Here is a 15,721-nt window from a genome sequence, read left to right on the forward strand (position 1 = left end):
GTCCACCATCTAATCTTAGGTCAGCCAAACATTATTTTAAACAGATTGGAGAAACAAAGGTCTGAGATTAGCTAGTGGTAACAATACTTAATTGAGCAAAAAAAATAAAATAAAATAAAAAAAAAAAAAATCACATTTTTGCATCAAATATACCCAAATTGGAAATTATATTAACTCAGGAGGAAAACACGGAAGCAATGTAGCGAGAAAAAACCTAATTTCTATTGTAATGCTCACACACAATCTGTTCACAGAGCAAACTCGTGACTAACAGCTGCTAGCAGTGAACTAAAGGAGAATCATTAACTGAAAACTCATGGCCTGATTTTCAGAGGTGATGAGCACCCTCATCTCTCACTAAAATCAGCACTTCTGTGCCAACAATTTGATTTTTTTTTAAAAAGTTGCAGAAATATAGCACCAGCAAACTGAATTATAACAAACGTCCACTACGTTCCCAGATGCTTTGTATCATAAACAAGTTCCAAGAGTGGAAGAGAATGTCTTCACTCTGCTAATTTGTGTTTTCCCCAAATTAAAACAAATAGTAATGATGCTGAGAAAAGTCAGCTGCCAATTTTTTAAATCTAGGTATTTGATGTAATTCAGCCTAATATAAAAGAACAAAGCTATCAACGCTCTGTTAAAACTTGTAGTAGGTGGTCACAATAACATTTCGTTAAATTCTTTAGAAATAAGTTGTGCCTATATTTTTCCAGAAATGTGTGTTTGCAAATATACCACCATGCCAGCTAACTGCAGTAGTAACTCAAGCTGGCTTCATGTTAATGATCCACCCTTATCGTTTCAAGTTTTAGCAGGATTTTTAGAAAGTAAATACTACTCCCTCAAACTCTCCTGAATGGAATATTAACTGTTAACAGCAATTAGACTGTAGGGTATTTTTCTGCATATCTCCTTTATGATATTTTATTTACAAAAACAAACAGATTTGTCTAGAATTCTGGAGAATATTTAAAAAAAAAAAAAAAAAAAAAAATCAAATATGAACCAATTTCATACACTTGTGTTTGCTTTTGCCAAGGATGTAGTTTGCATCTATACAGAATCATAGAAGTGTATGGCTGCAAGGAACCTAGTCCATCCCCCAGTGCAGGACCAAGTATACCTATACTAACCCTGACAGGTATTTTTCTAAAACTGTTTTTAAAAACCTCCAATGATTCCACAACCTCCTTTGGCAATCTACTCCAGTACTTAACTATCCTTAAAGTTAGAAAGATTTTCTTAATATCTAAACTAAATCTCCCTTGCTGCAAATTAAGCCAATTACTTCTTGCCTACCTTCAGAGGACGTGGAGAACAATTAATTGTCATCCTCTTTATAGCAGCCCTTAATGTACCTGAAGGGTTATCAGATCCTCTCACGTCTCCCCCCTCCCCCCCCAAAGAAAAAAATATTCCAGTGGGGTTTTTTGTTTGGTTGTTTAAAAAACAAAAACACCCATTTCCTCTTATAGGTCAGGTTTTCTGCACTTTATCATTTTTGTTGCTTTCATCTAGACTCTCCCCAGTTGGTCCATATCTTTTGTAAAGTATGGCATCCAAAACTGAGCCAAGCAGAATGGAACAATTACCTCACATGTCAATACTCCCCCAGAATTATATTAGCCATTTTCACAGTTGCATCATGTTTTATATTTAATTTGTCATCCACTATAATCCCCAATCTTTTTCTGCAGTACGACTGCTAGGCAGTTATTCCCAATTTTTTAGTCATGCATTTGATTTTTCCTTCTGAAGTGTAGTACTTTACACTTGTCATTATTGAGTTTCATCTGGTTGATATCAGAATAATTCTCCAATTTGTCAAGGTCATTTTGAATTATCATTCTATCTTCTAAAGTGCACTCCCTCCCAGCTTGGTATCATCCACAAATTTCATAAGCATATTCTCTATTCCATTATCTAAGTTATTAATGAAAAATGTTGACTAGTACTGGAGCCAGGACAGATGCTGGAGGATTATATACCCCACTAGATACATCCTTCCAGTTAAGACAGCAAACGATTAATAACTACTCCAAGTACAGTTTTTCAACCAGTTGGACACTCAACCGATGGTTATCTCATCTAAACCACATTTTTCTAGTTTGCTTATGAGAATGTCATGTGGGACTATGTCAAAAGCCTTACTACAGTCCAGATATATCATGTCTACGGCTTCCCCCATCCCTATCCACTAGGTAAACTATTTGCTTTTTTTTCCCTCCCAGGTTTCCTCTTAAACAAGAACAAAGCATTTATACCTGTCAGAAACCAACAGTTTAAACCAGAGCTAGGAATAATACAGATTCTACAGCTGCTGCTACAGGGACCAAAAATTAACCTTTACCTTAAAAGAACAGGTGAGTCTAATGTTTTTTTCTTTAAACTATTTTACTTCTTAAGCATTTGCCTGAAGAGAAATGAGGGAGGGTAGAAAAGTTGCAATCTTTTTGCTGTTTTATGGTGTATAGAGGAGGTTGGAAAGGTCGATGGGATCTGTGTGTTGGGGGGAGGTAGGTGTTCTGCATATGTGTTTTTATGTTTTACCCTAAAAACATCATCAATTTCTAATCTTGCTTCCCTGTTTTGCTTGAGGTCTTTCTCAGGGGACACAGATGTGGATTGGGAACTTTTTCAGCCCTTAACTCAGGGAAGACATTGGGATGAATTGGGATCCTCCTTGCTTGAGGAAGAGGAAAAAGATCTCAGCTATTCTATCCCTTTCCCAGCCTCCTAACGAACAACTCCAGGTTCTGTCTCTGTTGCTCCTCAGCTTTCCACAGCAGCAGCATCAAATGGACATGACTCTTGAGAGTTTTGCAACTTCCCACAAGATTCTGGATATCAGTACTGAAACTAAACAAAATCTGACCACAACCACCGCTGGAACGGTCATCTTTTGACTCAGGAATTCAATATTGCATCAATTTATGCTTGGTTCCATTTGGAAGGTTATCTTCACAACCACAAGGGCAAGAAACCTAATTCTCTTTAAAATTAAAACTTAAGTTTTGTAGAAGTTAGTGGCTTAGGCCTCTCTCACTCACAAGAGGGCTTTCCCACTTGCCACTAAAGAGTGAGATGGATTTCAAGCTGTGTGTGTATGTACAGAGGCGTATATGTACTCCATGTCTTTTTCTCTGCTTCTATGTTTATAAAAAGTAGTTTGTTAAAATGCTGTTAGTTACTTTCCTTTTAAATGTATGTTGCATCATTCTGGTTCAATTTCAAAGCTTTTTACTTTTTAACAGGAAAATAGTTTCCCATCAGAAGCAAACATCCCAATCTAGATGTATTAAGATTTTTATCATCATGAAGGGAAACATGGAATGAATTTTGTTTACTAAATTAAAATGTACTCTAAGTGTTATAAATTATGTAGAGAGGAGTCTAAAATCCAACTGAAACAGTAAAAAGGATTTGGCATGTATGTGGATGGGACTGAAAAATTAACATGTCCTTGAAGCAGGGGAAGATAACGAAAACACTGTTTAGAGAAGAGCTGTGGTTGATAACACAGCGCTACGAATGTACAGGATTCTTTTAAAGGCCAAAAAAAAAAATTCCCCCAAGAAAGGCCCCAAACTTTTGCCACCTTTTCAATAGACCTTACAAACAAAGCGCCTGCAAAATCTCAGATCCCACAAGTTGCCCTGTGGAGGCATGCCAATAGAGCAGAGTTTCTGAAACTGTGGGACGAGCTCCTCTTTCTCCCCCAGAGGAACATTGGAGGGGGGCGGGGGTGTGGCTGAACATGGCCAATCCACCAGGGGGGGCACCACCCAGTCCCGCTCTGCCCTGAACTCTGCTCTGGATCCGGCCGGCCCCCATCTCAGTGCGTGCTCCAGGTCACAGCCTCTGGAGAGGGGAGACACGGACGACACCACACACGGACATAGGGTAAGAAGTTTGGGGACCACTGCAATAGGGCACCATGCAAGTGCAGGGGTCTGCCTGAAGTGGATGAAGTTGCAAGATCAGAGCCTCAAAATATATCTGTTTTGAACCAATCTGCATAGAAAGTTGTATGGACCTAGCTCTTGCAAATGTCAGTGAAGGGTAAAGAGCACAGATTGGTCACGCTTCCTAACTGCATATCTTCTGATACAACAATTGGAAAAATATTGTTTTCTAAAATTGCTGGAAGGAAAGCTAGAGTTGTAATAGCTTATTGAATTAAGCTGTTACCCATGTTCGACTCTGAAATGTCCTCTGAGAGGAGTTTGATCTCAGGATAATTCTTAGTGAATACTTATCTGCAATACAAATATGGGGTATGATTGCTCACAATCCACATGTCTTTGTTCTGTATATCAGAGATGCTATCAGTCAGAAGAGGAGTGCATTTCTAGAATGATGGGGAAGCTTGCACCACACTTGATGGGAAAAAGCACACAATTAACTAGCTCCTAGGATTTCAAAGTATATCTCCTTTGGACTGGGATGAGAATTTGAAAAATATTAACTATATTCCACTTTTCTGATATTTCATAAACATTCTGAACTGTACACAGGGAATATTATCAATATAATTAGTTAGAGACTCCACATTTCTAAGATTAGTAATTTATTTTATTTAGCAGATCACTTCATAAATACTAATGTCAGAGCTTTTCAAAAATAGGAAGTACTGAGACTAAAATACTTCAAAAAACTAGGTTAGCAACCAGCTAGAATAGAACAACAAAAGCTAAAAGTAGGTGGTTTTCAACAGTGTGTGTGTTTCTTTGGGCGAGTCATGTAACTTTCCTGGTCAAGTTTCCCTTATCTCTAAATCAGGGATAACTATTTTATTAATTATATCACAGCCCTTCTATCTATAGTGCTCTTCATTGAGAAAACTCAGTCTGTTTCATGAAATTAGCAAATTCCCATTTTATAGATGGGAAATTGAGCTAGAGAAGTTAGGGAAGTTGCCCAAAGCCACAGAGCAGCTCACTGAGAGATGAGAACAGAACCCAGGTCTCCTGCATCATACTCACTGAACCTCAGTGCCTCAGAGCAGGGTACGGGATTCTGGTATGATTCCTCAACCACAAAAATAATATTTAAGATCTTTCACTATTAAATGCTATGAGCACACAAATCTTCATTGGGCTGTTAAATATCACTGATCACAGAGTTATGTTAAATGTCTTTGTCATTCTGGGTCACATGTAAAAGGATGGCTGGTCTTCAAAACAAAATTAGGAACTTCTCCCTGCTCCCCCCCCACAAAATGCACCATTTCCATTAGCAAATACAACTTAGATAAATTTCAAAAATTAGTACATGGAAAGGAAACTCTGATTAGGATTTCTCTGGGCTTCTATCCTGCATCAAAGATTTATTTTTTTTAAACCTTTTGTTATTTTTAGTAGTAATTTAATTAATGAAAAATCCAATACTTCTGGTCACCACTGCTAGAATATAAGAAAAAAACCCCATCACTATAGCTCTATAGTTTAGATGAACAAAGAGCAACATACACAGCACAATCACACAGCCCTTATGAAAATACTAGAAGTTTAGAGTGTGGAAGAAACCATTGTCACAACATTTGAAAATATTACTGCTTTCAACTGTTTTTGAAGCTATTCAAACAGAAATTACTATTAGAATAACAATAGCCATCTGCTATACAGTTTAATGCTACTCTGCTGTAAAACCATACACATAATGGTGGTATGGGAGTAATTGTTTTAAATACAACATGATCAATTAGCCATCAGTGAACCACAAAGTCAGTATTGGGCAATTCAATTCACAAAATACTTTTAAAAATCACTGAATGATCATTTCATTTTCAAACTCTTACCGGAACATCAAAAACTTCCTGTGTATCATCCAGCATCTGGATTTTGATGGAGGTAAGTTTTCCAGGAAGTGTCATAGGCAGTTTCTGTCCATGTTCCAGCGTACTGATCCCAGCATTTTCCTGAGCTCCTAACCGGGATCCCGCTGTTGATCTCTGCTCCATTTCACCCATGTTTAGAGAAACACGTTTCTTAAGTCTGACAGAGGAAGAAGAATAAAGAAAACAGTTAACTCAGCACTAAAGATTGCTGATCAAAGGCATTAGAGTACGTAAATTTAAACTGGAGAAGTGCAAAACAATTAACATTTGATGTAACACTCTACAAGCTAAATCAGTGATACAAAAAGGAAGGAATATACTCAAACCTCATGCTTAGGACATAAGCTAAATCACCTGCAGGGGTCAAGACAATGTTTAGGAATGTATCCTTTTATCCCCATATTACAGCAGTGCACAAGGTACAATTGTCACTGTCTTTCGAAACAGGATATATGAGACAGACAGACACACAGACAGACAGACACAAGAAAGCAAAGTTTCAAACAATTCTGGCAATTTCTATTTCTTATGTCAACAGCAACAACTATTCTAAGGTTTGGATGTTGGTGCAGACCCAGGATAAGGTGGTCAAGAACTGCAGAAATCAGGTTGCTGTGGCATTAGTACAGTATCAATAGATCCGAAAAAGCAAAATCACCATGGCATAGCCAATAAAGTGTCAGTTTTGATCTTTCTCAGGACTCTGGAAATAGGAGTGAAGACAAAGGAGAGGACCTTGCCAGATCACTTTAAAGACGCCTGTTGCCACTACCTCCTTGCTCACATAATCGCCCCCGAGAAGTTACAATTTCTTGTTTGCATTTAACAAATCTAGTGAACCAGATGTTAAAAAAGAGATTTGCTATTTGAGTTTCCATTCAACTTTTGCACTACTCTATAGCAGCACTCTCTACTCTCTAGCATATAATTGTCCTGTCCTACAAGGACAAGATGTGAGATGACCTGGGACAGCATGACTTTTCATTAATTTACATGACTTTGAATTTTCTTATTTAATTCAAGAGTCATTAGTTTTATATGGCAAATCTCACACATCATTCTAGAATTTTATTTCACTCTTTTCCTTTGTCTTTGGATGATCTAACTGGGTTTCAGATGGAGCCTGCTGCTACTGTCTATTTGTCTAGCTTGGTAATTGCATTTCCATTCCTCATGCCTTTTATGTGCTGATCAATGACCATTAACAAGCATGTCACAAGCAGGAGGAATGGAAGTGTAACTTTCCAGCTGAACAAACATACAGCAGCAATAGAGCCAATCAGTCTCTGGATTTTTACTTGGGGTCAAAATGCTGTAGGGCCTATGGAAAAAATACTAGGAAGGAGCTACAAATTATATATATTAGCACAACATATTACTATTGAAAAGAAATTGGAATAATGAAATAAATGAAATAAAATACCAACACCTCTGTAAGGTTATTTGAGTAGAGCGAAAGTAGGTCAGTCTTATGCAAAGTTTATTCCACATCACTTTTCTAAGTACTTAAAACTCTTATTTTGCAGGGAAATCTTCCCAAATAAACTGTCCACACTGATATTTGCATATGCACAAGTGCCACTATTAAGCACCAACTTGTAGAAGCAGGGAGTAAGCTGGGTAGGAGGAGATGGCAGGAGCAGGCTGTGGAAGAACACAATTCCATGTTACAATTGAACAGGCACAACTGAGAGGCATATAAGCAGTTAAGTAAAAAAAGCCACAGATAGCACAACTAAAGATGCTCCCTAGGAGACAATACAGTTTTCTTTAACTGTATGACAAGTTGAGAACTTGTGCAATGGAACATAAGAGGGACAAACCACACTAAGTGTCAGTGCAGAGATTATGCTAACATATAATTTAACCAAGTGCAAGCCAAATGTTAACTTGAAGCAAATAAGTTTGAAATTATTTACAAATCAGGAGTGTCCATGAAACAGGAAAAGCAATGTTACAGCAAAATATAGAAGGGACAAGCTACCCAAGTGATGCTTCCATTATCACCGGGGTAGATTTTAAATCCCCCCCCCCCGACAGTAGGACTACAGTACTTACAGAAAAAACAATTATTCGGGGGGGGGGGGGGTGTAAAAAACCATCAACCAACATAACTCCAGGATAATCTGCTCAACAACAGGTACTCCGATACAACAATAAATACAATATAAATTCCTAGATTAGAGAGATGATAACCTATAAAGACATGGGGGAAAACAAATGGGCAGTCTCTGCTAGGAAACTAAGTGTTTCTGCCTGGTTATTTAACAGTTGCAGAGGCCTAGAGCTAAAGCATTAAGTATTTATTATTTCTATTGCAGGGTCCTTGGATACTACTCACTGGGATTAGGACCCCGTTATGATAGGTGCTGTATAAAGCCAGTTCCTGCCTCAGGGAGCTGACAGTCTAGGATTTAGACAGTAAGATAGGCAAATACTAAAATTGTGGGAAAGGAGGGGCCAAGGCAACAGTAGTGAAAGGTGCAGTTAGGTAAGTCAGTAACCATGCATTTTATCTCAGTTACAAACCATCTCCTTATTCCTGCACACACCTCTCCACACACTTAAGCATGCGCTTAATTTAAAGTTAAGTGTTTGCGAGACTGAGGCCTAGATTTGTTTCCATCCACATGTTAAGGAGAAAGAAAGATATTAGACATGCTTAATCATGTGGATTTTGTAGTGTTTAGATGGATCCAGAACCAGTTTAAGTTTGCAGAGAAAAGGTATATGCAGAAAGCAGGAGAGGAGGGGGGGGGGGGGGGAACCACAAGAATAAGAGTCCAGAGGGTTCAAGGATTTGAGGAGGGTTTTTCCAAAAGTATCACAGGGGAAAAAACAACACAGCAGACCTATTAATAAGTGACTGGAATTAAGTTAGTTTTAATTCAGATATGACTTTTTTTTATGGACAGTTACGATTTAATAAAGATTTTTTAAGTGCTGCTATTAAAAAACAGGTTTGGAAACATTTGAAAGACATGAATGTATTCAGTGTAATGTTGCAGATGAATGCTACTGAATTTAGCGAATTGCTGGCTTATATTTAAAATAAGTCAGTAAGAACTAGGGAGGCAGAGGACTGGAGAAGAGTAGGTATGATACAGATTTTCAAAAGGAATAATGAGAGTGTATGTGTTTGTGGAGGGCAATGATTCAAGCAATTATCCACAAGTACATCTAACTTCAGTTCCTAGTAAAAATTTATGGAAGAGAGCAATTTCAGAAGAGACCTAAAGGATGACATGGATATGAGCTTGCAAACTAATGAGAGTTTTGGCTGAATACACTTCATGGAAAAGGGAATAAATAGATCTTTCTACATATCTGTAATGAGAATGCCCTTATAAAATATTCACCATTGGTTCTAGGCACCTCAATATTTGTGGGAAAAAACAGACAGCTAGAGGGAATTCAAAGAAGAATAACTAAAATAATTAGGTGGTCTTGAGGGAATTTACTTATCACGAAAAGGAAAATGAATATGCATAGTTAGCCTGAATACTAATGGAGAAGAGGTAGGGATAACAAGTCTGTAAATATTTCAATATTTCAAGGGTATAAATATCAAAGAAGATAGTTTATAGAGTAGTAAAAAAAGGTATAACTAGGAGTAACAGGAAGAATGAAAATGGAAAATTTGGGCTGAATAGCAGGGGAAAGTCTTACTATATATATAGCTTTGAGATCTATTAGATTCAGCAATGGTTTTCCACCACTAATTTCTGTAACAATATATTATAGTAAGAAAGCAGATTATCTGTTTGAAATAAATGAAGACACATTCAGAAAATGTTGATATTGTACATTATTTGTTGGTTAATGGTTTACTTTCACACTCAAGTGATATCAAACCTATTTGTGATTAGAAAATTGCAATTTCTAAAACAGTATTGTGCTGCTTTATTTTAACAAACCAAACACACACAAAAATACTTGCTCAAAGACAAAGTGCAATAGTGGATTCATGTGTAATTGGAGAGTATAGGCTTATTAGTGATGAAAGAGAGCCCATGATGTAATTCAAACACAATCCATATGGTTAGAACTCAGTGTGGTGAATGGCAAATGTTCAAGCCAGGCCAAGTGAAGTGACTAAATCAGCTCTATGTTATCTGGAAAGTGTAGACTAGAGAAAATATGAATAATCAAAATTCATTTCTTGTTTTGGAGCCACCACTCATCAAGTAAGACATCTGTGCTAAAATAGAGATTTGCATTTTTTTTTAAATAAAAAATAAATACATTCTGTAGGGAGGGGCTGTGAAGGGAAAACTAGAGCAGACCAGCTGTTTTGTTTTAAAGCTTTTGTTTTGTTTTATTATATAATACCACAATTCTGCTTGTCTTTCACTGTTCCCCATCAAGGAAATGTTGAGAATTTTCAGAAGCTCCTATCAAAGAGGGTCAGTTTCCTTATTTTAAAATAGAAAAGATAAACGGAAAGAAATTAAAGAGCTACTTCAACCATCAACATCTATATCACTAATAAATATTCATGCACCACATTATTTGTTATTCAAAAGTTCTCCTCATGTACATTTGTAACTACATAAAGGCCCCAAACAAAAAATTTGCATTTCAACACTGACAAAAATCCAGCAGTTTTTCATTTGGTGGTGAACAGCAGTCTTATGCAGAAAGCAATGAAGTGTATGACCACATCTTAAAAAGAAAAACGTAGAAAAAGCATAAGATTCACCAAAACTTTTAGAAACTGAAAATGAAGAGGACTCTTTTAATGGAGAAATATTCTGAAGAGAGTCAGTGGGACCCCTTGTCAGCCAAGGCTTCAGATTTGGTTGTCTGACAAGAAAACATGATTACCCCAATTTGCAGGCTCTGTTCTCATTCTCTCAATGAAATATTGTTGATCCCTTCTATTGTCCAAAGGCATTTCTAAGCATTCTGTTTGTTCTGTTTTGTATTACTGTGTCAGATAATCATTTTAAGTCCCTTGTTTTTAGTGGATTCGATTCTCACTTGGTCTTATGCTTTATTTCCTGGCTTTCATATAAAATCAAATGCCACTATATTCTGACAGATCACATTCTAAATCATATAGAATAGCACAAGCCCTTAACAGCAACGGCTTCAAGCATATAAACCTAGTTTTTCTATAGCTTTGTCTCTAAAGACACAGAAACATTTACCCCCTTCAAATTTGTCATCTCCAAAGATGTCATCTCCAAAGATAATTTTTCAGACATAAAGGCCAAAACAGTCTCCAACTGTTACAATATCCAGAATTGCAGATTCTAGCTTTTACAAAGCTTCAAACAACCAGTGATTCTTTACTGGAAGAGGAAACTAATGTCAGCCATGGTGATGCAGAATTCGCCCAATCACCCTACCTTGATCTCCTTAAGAATACACTTGTGTTACATTATACCTTGATTCAGTTTTTTCAGTATGCTTCAAATGGGTGACAGATATGACATTATTTGTTATTCAGAAGTTCTCCTCCTGTACACTTGTAACTATCATTTATCATTTGACTTCAGGGCTCTGCCTTGATTAGCAATCCAGTATACCAACTGCAGAGTGCCAAAACAGATCAGAGTCATTTCAAAGTCAAATTTGTCTTTCAAAAAATACATTCAAGCTGTTCGATATGGCTATAGTCTATTTTGTGATCCAGAACAAGAAGCTTAAATGCAGTGCACAACAGCACAAAGTGCATCTTGACTACACTACTTCAGCATACCATTCTATGAGCCTATATTCACCACTACATCTAAATTCAGGCAAAACAGTTTTAATTTGAGCTCTATTGTCTTCATTACCACAGGTCTTAAAGCTGTTTGCAATTCTGTGATACCATAAGCTATCCCAGAATCCAAGACTCCTACTGTATGTTAGCACAGAGTACAAGGATTTCCATCCTATACAAATCTGGTATTTGCTACCTCTTGCTCAGCTACGTGCTTGCCAGTAGATCCATCAAGTGCAAGTGCAATAATAAACAAAGGCATGTGTTTGAGACACTTCCCTAAGAAACTTTGAAATTACCAAGTCTTGCAGTCCATGAGTATTAATATTTTGGTCTGTAATTTACAGAGTATTTCAAATTCTTTAAAACTAAAATCACGTCCGTGATTGTGTGAATGGTGTTGAACAAAATGGCAGATTTTTTTGATCCCCTCATTCTTCTACGTTTATCAGCCCAATCTACTAATAGGAGCTTCTTGCAGACATAGGCACACATTTTTTTTGCTTTTGTGAATTTTCACATGAGCAACACGGTAGTCATGTACATGTAGCGGATTAACTAACATCCTGAAACACTTATGAGAGGTCTGCCCTTATCAGAAAGCTTCTCGTGCTTTCTGCAAATCACACAAAACATTTGATTCCAAGGCTACTTAGCTTTCTGTGAAATTCTGAAGAACTTGTCTACATTATTCATATTCCTTAGCATACATTTCTTTGCCATGTTACTTACAATTTACTTGACCCAGAGCCTTCAATATTACCTGATGCTGATTCAGGTCATTTATTGTTTTTAAAGCCTTTGGTTTTGAAATACATCCCCCCCCCCCCACACACACACACCCACCCATCCCCAAATAAACAAAAACATCAAACAAGGATGGTCTTGTGCCTTCCAGATGTTTTTCAAATATATAATTAAGTTAACTAGGTCTGTGAATATCGTTTTGATTTGTTGGTGCTGTTTTAAACAAATGCATGTTTCAATAGGTAGTGTGTAAATTAATGACTAGATTTGTAAGTTACATGGCCTAGCCCTACAAGCAGCAGTTACCTCAAAGGCTTGCAAACTAAGGATGAAGGGCTCAGCCCCTCTTCCTCCCACTAAACCTGGGGGAATCTCCATTCTTTTTGCTTCACTACTCCTCAACCCTTCTGTCCAACCTATTCTCTAACTAGCATCCCAATGTGCCTGTGCTTGATGTCATTCAGTTTGCCCCAGTATCCTCTGGTGCCCTTACCTGGCCAAGAAGACTTTTATTTGTCCCGAACTTTTGGATAATAGAATTTTTCTACTGATTAAAGCAGACAGAAAGGAGGGTAGGTGTCACCACACCACCAAAGAGAATAAAAGGAGATGTCCTTCTCCCTCCCCCTTACTTTAATCAATGGATTTTCCTCCCCCCACCCACCATCTGCCATAATAAAAAGTTCCTAGATCCAGGCAAGTTAAGTTGTAATGGATATGACCTCAGATTGTGACAGAATCCTCAAGGTAATGAGAGAAAAACCTGGGCAGTGTTCCTTACTTGTTAGCCCTAAAACAGACAGCAGAAAAGAATACCTTCGTTCCTAAACAGTTCTCTGAAGAAGGCAGACGTTAGTTTTACGTATACTTGGAAGGAAAGTTGACTTCATCTAATGGATACAATGAAGGTTTAGCTCCAGTTGCTTAGTCTATGACTCTCCCAATGATTGTTCATGGCTCATTAAGTTCCATTTTCCTTTACAGAATGTGGAGATTTTGTATCACAGGCAAGATGGGGAACTCTAGTCCACATAGTCTGCATCCTTATAACATTTTAGCACAGGGGACAACCTTATTTAAAAAAAAACAAGGTATTTTGATTACATAGATTAGAATTTGACTGAAATATTGGACTAGACACTCTACACTTAACACAGACAATACACGGTTTAATTATGTGTGCTTTTCTAATGTTTTTGCCCATACACATCAAAGGCACCTGTATTAAATTTGAAATGCTTTCCTCCCACTCTACTTCCCCATCTCAAATAGATAAAGTTCTTACAGTACAGTTAAAGTACATCCCAATTTCTATATTGTTGTAGAAGAGGGAAGCTTTTATTTTGTTATGATGTGCATTAGCTGCTTCTGAGCTATTTTTTCAATTGCAATGGAATCTCTTAGAGCTTATGTTTCAACAGCTAATCTGAAAACTGGATTTTAGGACGAGTTCCAACTTACTGATATGCTATATCTACATTTTGTTTCCTTCATATCTATTATGTGCTTATAGTGCTAATACTCATGCCTCTTTAGTCATAAAAGATGCAAAAATGAACGCCTAACAATGCTTTGCAGATGCAGCTGACAACATAGAATTAAAAAAAAATAAAGATGCCTCAGGAAATTAAAAACATATGTTTCCTGTGAAGTACATACAAATACACAAAATTAACATAACAAAAAATATACAGTGTTCTGCAGTAATGGTCAAACACACTATAGAAACACTATTATAGGTTGTAGGGGTTTTGGGCTATTACTGTGGAATCCTTGTAGTTTTTTTTTTTTAAATAAGGGTACAACTGCATCATCATATGGGTTATAACCACATCATGTTTCAAAAATTATAGAAGATTTATATTACTGCTGAAGTGCTATAAATGATCATGAAAGAACTTAAAGCTTCTAGTCTCATATTTCCAGCCACAGCCCAGGCTAATGATCATGTCCAACACTACCGTTGGTTTGTCATGTGAAAAGTGCAAATGAGGGTGAGTAAAATCTCAAAGAAGTTTTTCAGTTCAGTATTAATATGGATCTCTTTTGATGCAATTAGAAGCGGTTTCCAAAATTCCTGTGTGTTCTTTCATGCAGTCACTCTGCATAAATAAACCTGTTGCACCAGCTGGAATGTTCTATGCTCACTCACCCATATAACTCTTTATGCTGAAGCCAAATAGAACGCACTTATGTGGGGCGGAGGGGAAGTAATCTGATTTCCTTCTAGGTTTAACAGAATTCTGAAAGTATCTGTAAACTCATACCCAGCCCAAAGTACAAAAAATGGAGACTTTTCCCACGGATAAAAACATGTCAAAAGAATACATAAGAATATGCTACATTAATACTATTGTCATCAGCCATTTGGGGTGGGGGGGGGAATTCTGAAATAGTCCTGTTTTTAAGAAATAAGTAGCTGGATGAATACTGCTACAAAATGCCTCAGGCCAGCACTTTTGGTTTATAGCTATTATGTTATTAATAAAAATCACAGGACCACAAAATAGAGGCTGATTATGTACCTATGTGACACACTGCAACAAAATGGTATATAAGGAATATTTTATTATTGTCATAATTTTGAGAGAGCCACATAGCAAAAACATGCTAAAAACCACAAAGGTTGATAACATATGAATGTTTAACATCATGTACCCTGGGAAGAGGCTGTCACGCTCTCTGGAGTGGCTCATGGCCATGAGCGGCAACCTCAGGGCAGACTGTTAAGAAGCAAGGCAAAAACCCCTAACTAGTTGAACGTTTTATAATTAGATTTTACCAACCCAGCAACAAGTGTTAATCATACACTTGTTACTGGGTTGGTGAACTCCTAAAGCACTATAACAGTCTTACCATGGAATCACGGTCTATGGTGACCAGATGTCCCGATATTATCCAGAACGTCCCGATATTAGGGGCTTTGTCTTATATACGCAACTATTATGCCTTGCCCTCCCCTCTCCCCTTCAAAAAAAAAAAGTGTCCCGATTTTTCGCACTTGCTATCTGGTCACCCTATTCTAGTCTTTCTTGCCACCAAGGCAAGCCGGACTTTGAGACAGATGGTCACTTACACTAAAAATCACATCAGTATTCAGGTTACTCCCAGTCCCAAAGGACAAGGAACTCTACCATAGGTCAATTGCATTCAGATCTAAAACCAAAGACAAGGCTTATAGCCAGTCCTGTAACAGACGAGCTAACTAAAGGTTTATTAACTAGGAAAAAGAAATGAGAGTTATTGACAAGTTAAAGCAGGTAATCATACATACACAAATGAGTTACCGTCAGGTTACAAAAGGTAAAAGAAACTTCTATAGTAAGCAGACTGTATATACTTTAGGACTAACCAAGGCAAAACACTTGCTTATGCTTAGAAATCCTCACCCCTCAGAATTCAAGCAGTATAGGAAT

At 37.2% G+C, this 15,721-nt stretch overlaps 1 protein-coding gene across 6 annotated transcripts in view; it reads right to left on the minus strand.

Annotated features, from left to right (window-relative positions):
• FARP1 (FERM, ARH/RhoGEF and pleckstrin domain protein 1) overlaps positions 1-15,721 on the minus strand; it is a 343,144-nt gene that overhangs the window by 288,627 nt on the left and 38,796 nt on the right. For all 6 annotated transcript variants that reach the window (XM_067536881.1, XM_067536882.1, XM_067536880.1 and 3 more), the window contains exon 2: positions 5,807-6,002. In XM_067536881.1, coding sequence (XP_067392982.1) covers positions 5,807-5,977 — 171 coding nt within the window. In that variant the 5' untranslated portion in view covers positions 5,978-6,002. The remainder of the gene's footprint in view (positions 1-5,806; positions 6,003-15,721) is intronic.

The sequence above is a fragment of the Emydura macquarii genome, unplaced genomic scaffold (genome assembly GCF_026122565.2).
Source record: "Emydura macquarii macquarii isolate MOO-44397 ecotype Brisbane River unplaced genomic scaffold, CSIRO-AGI_Emac_v2 contig_3671, whole genome shotgun sequence".
In the NCBI taxonomy this organism is placed as follows: domain Eukaryota; kingdom Metazoa; phylum Chordata; order Testudines; family Chelidae; genus Emydura; species Emydura macquarii.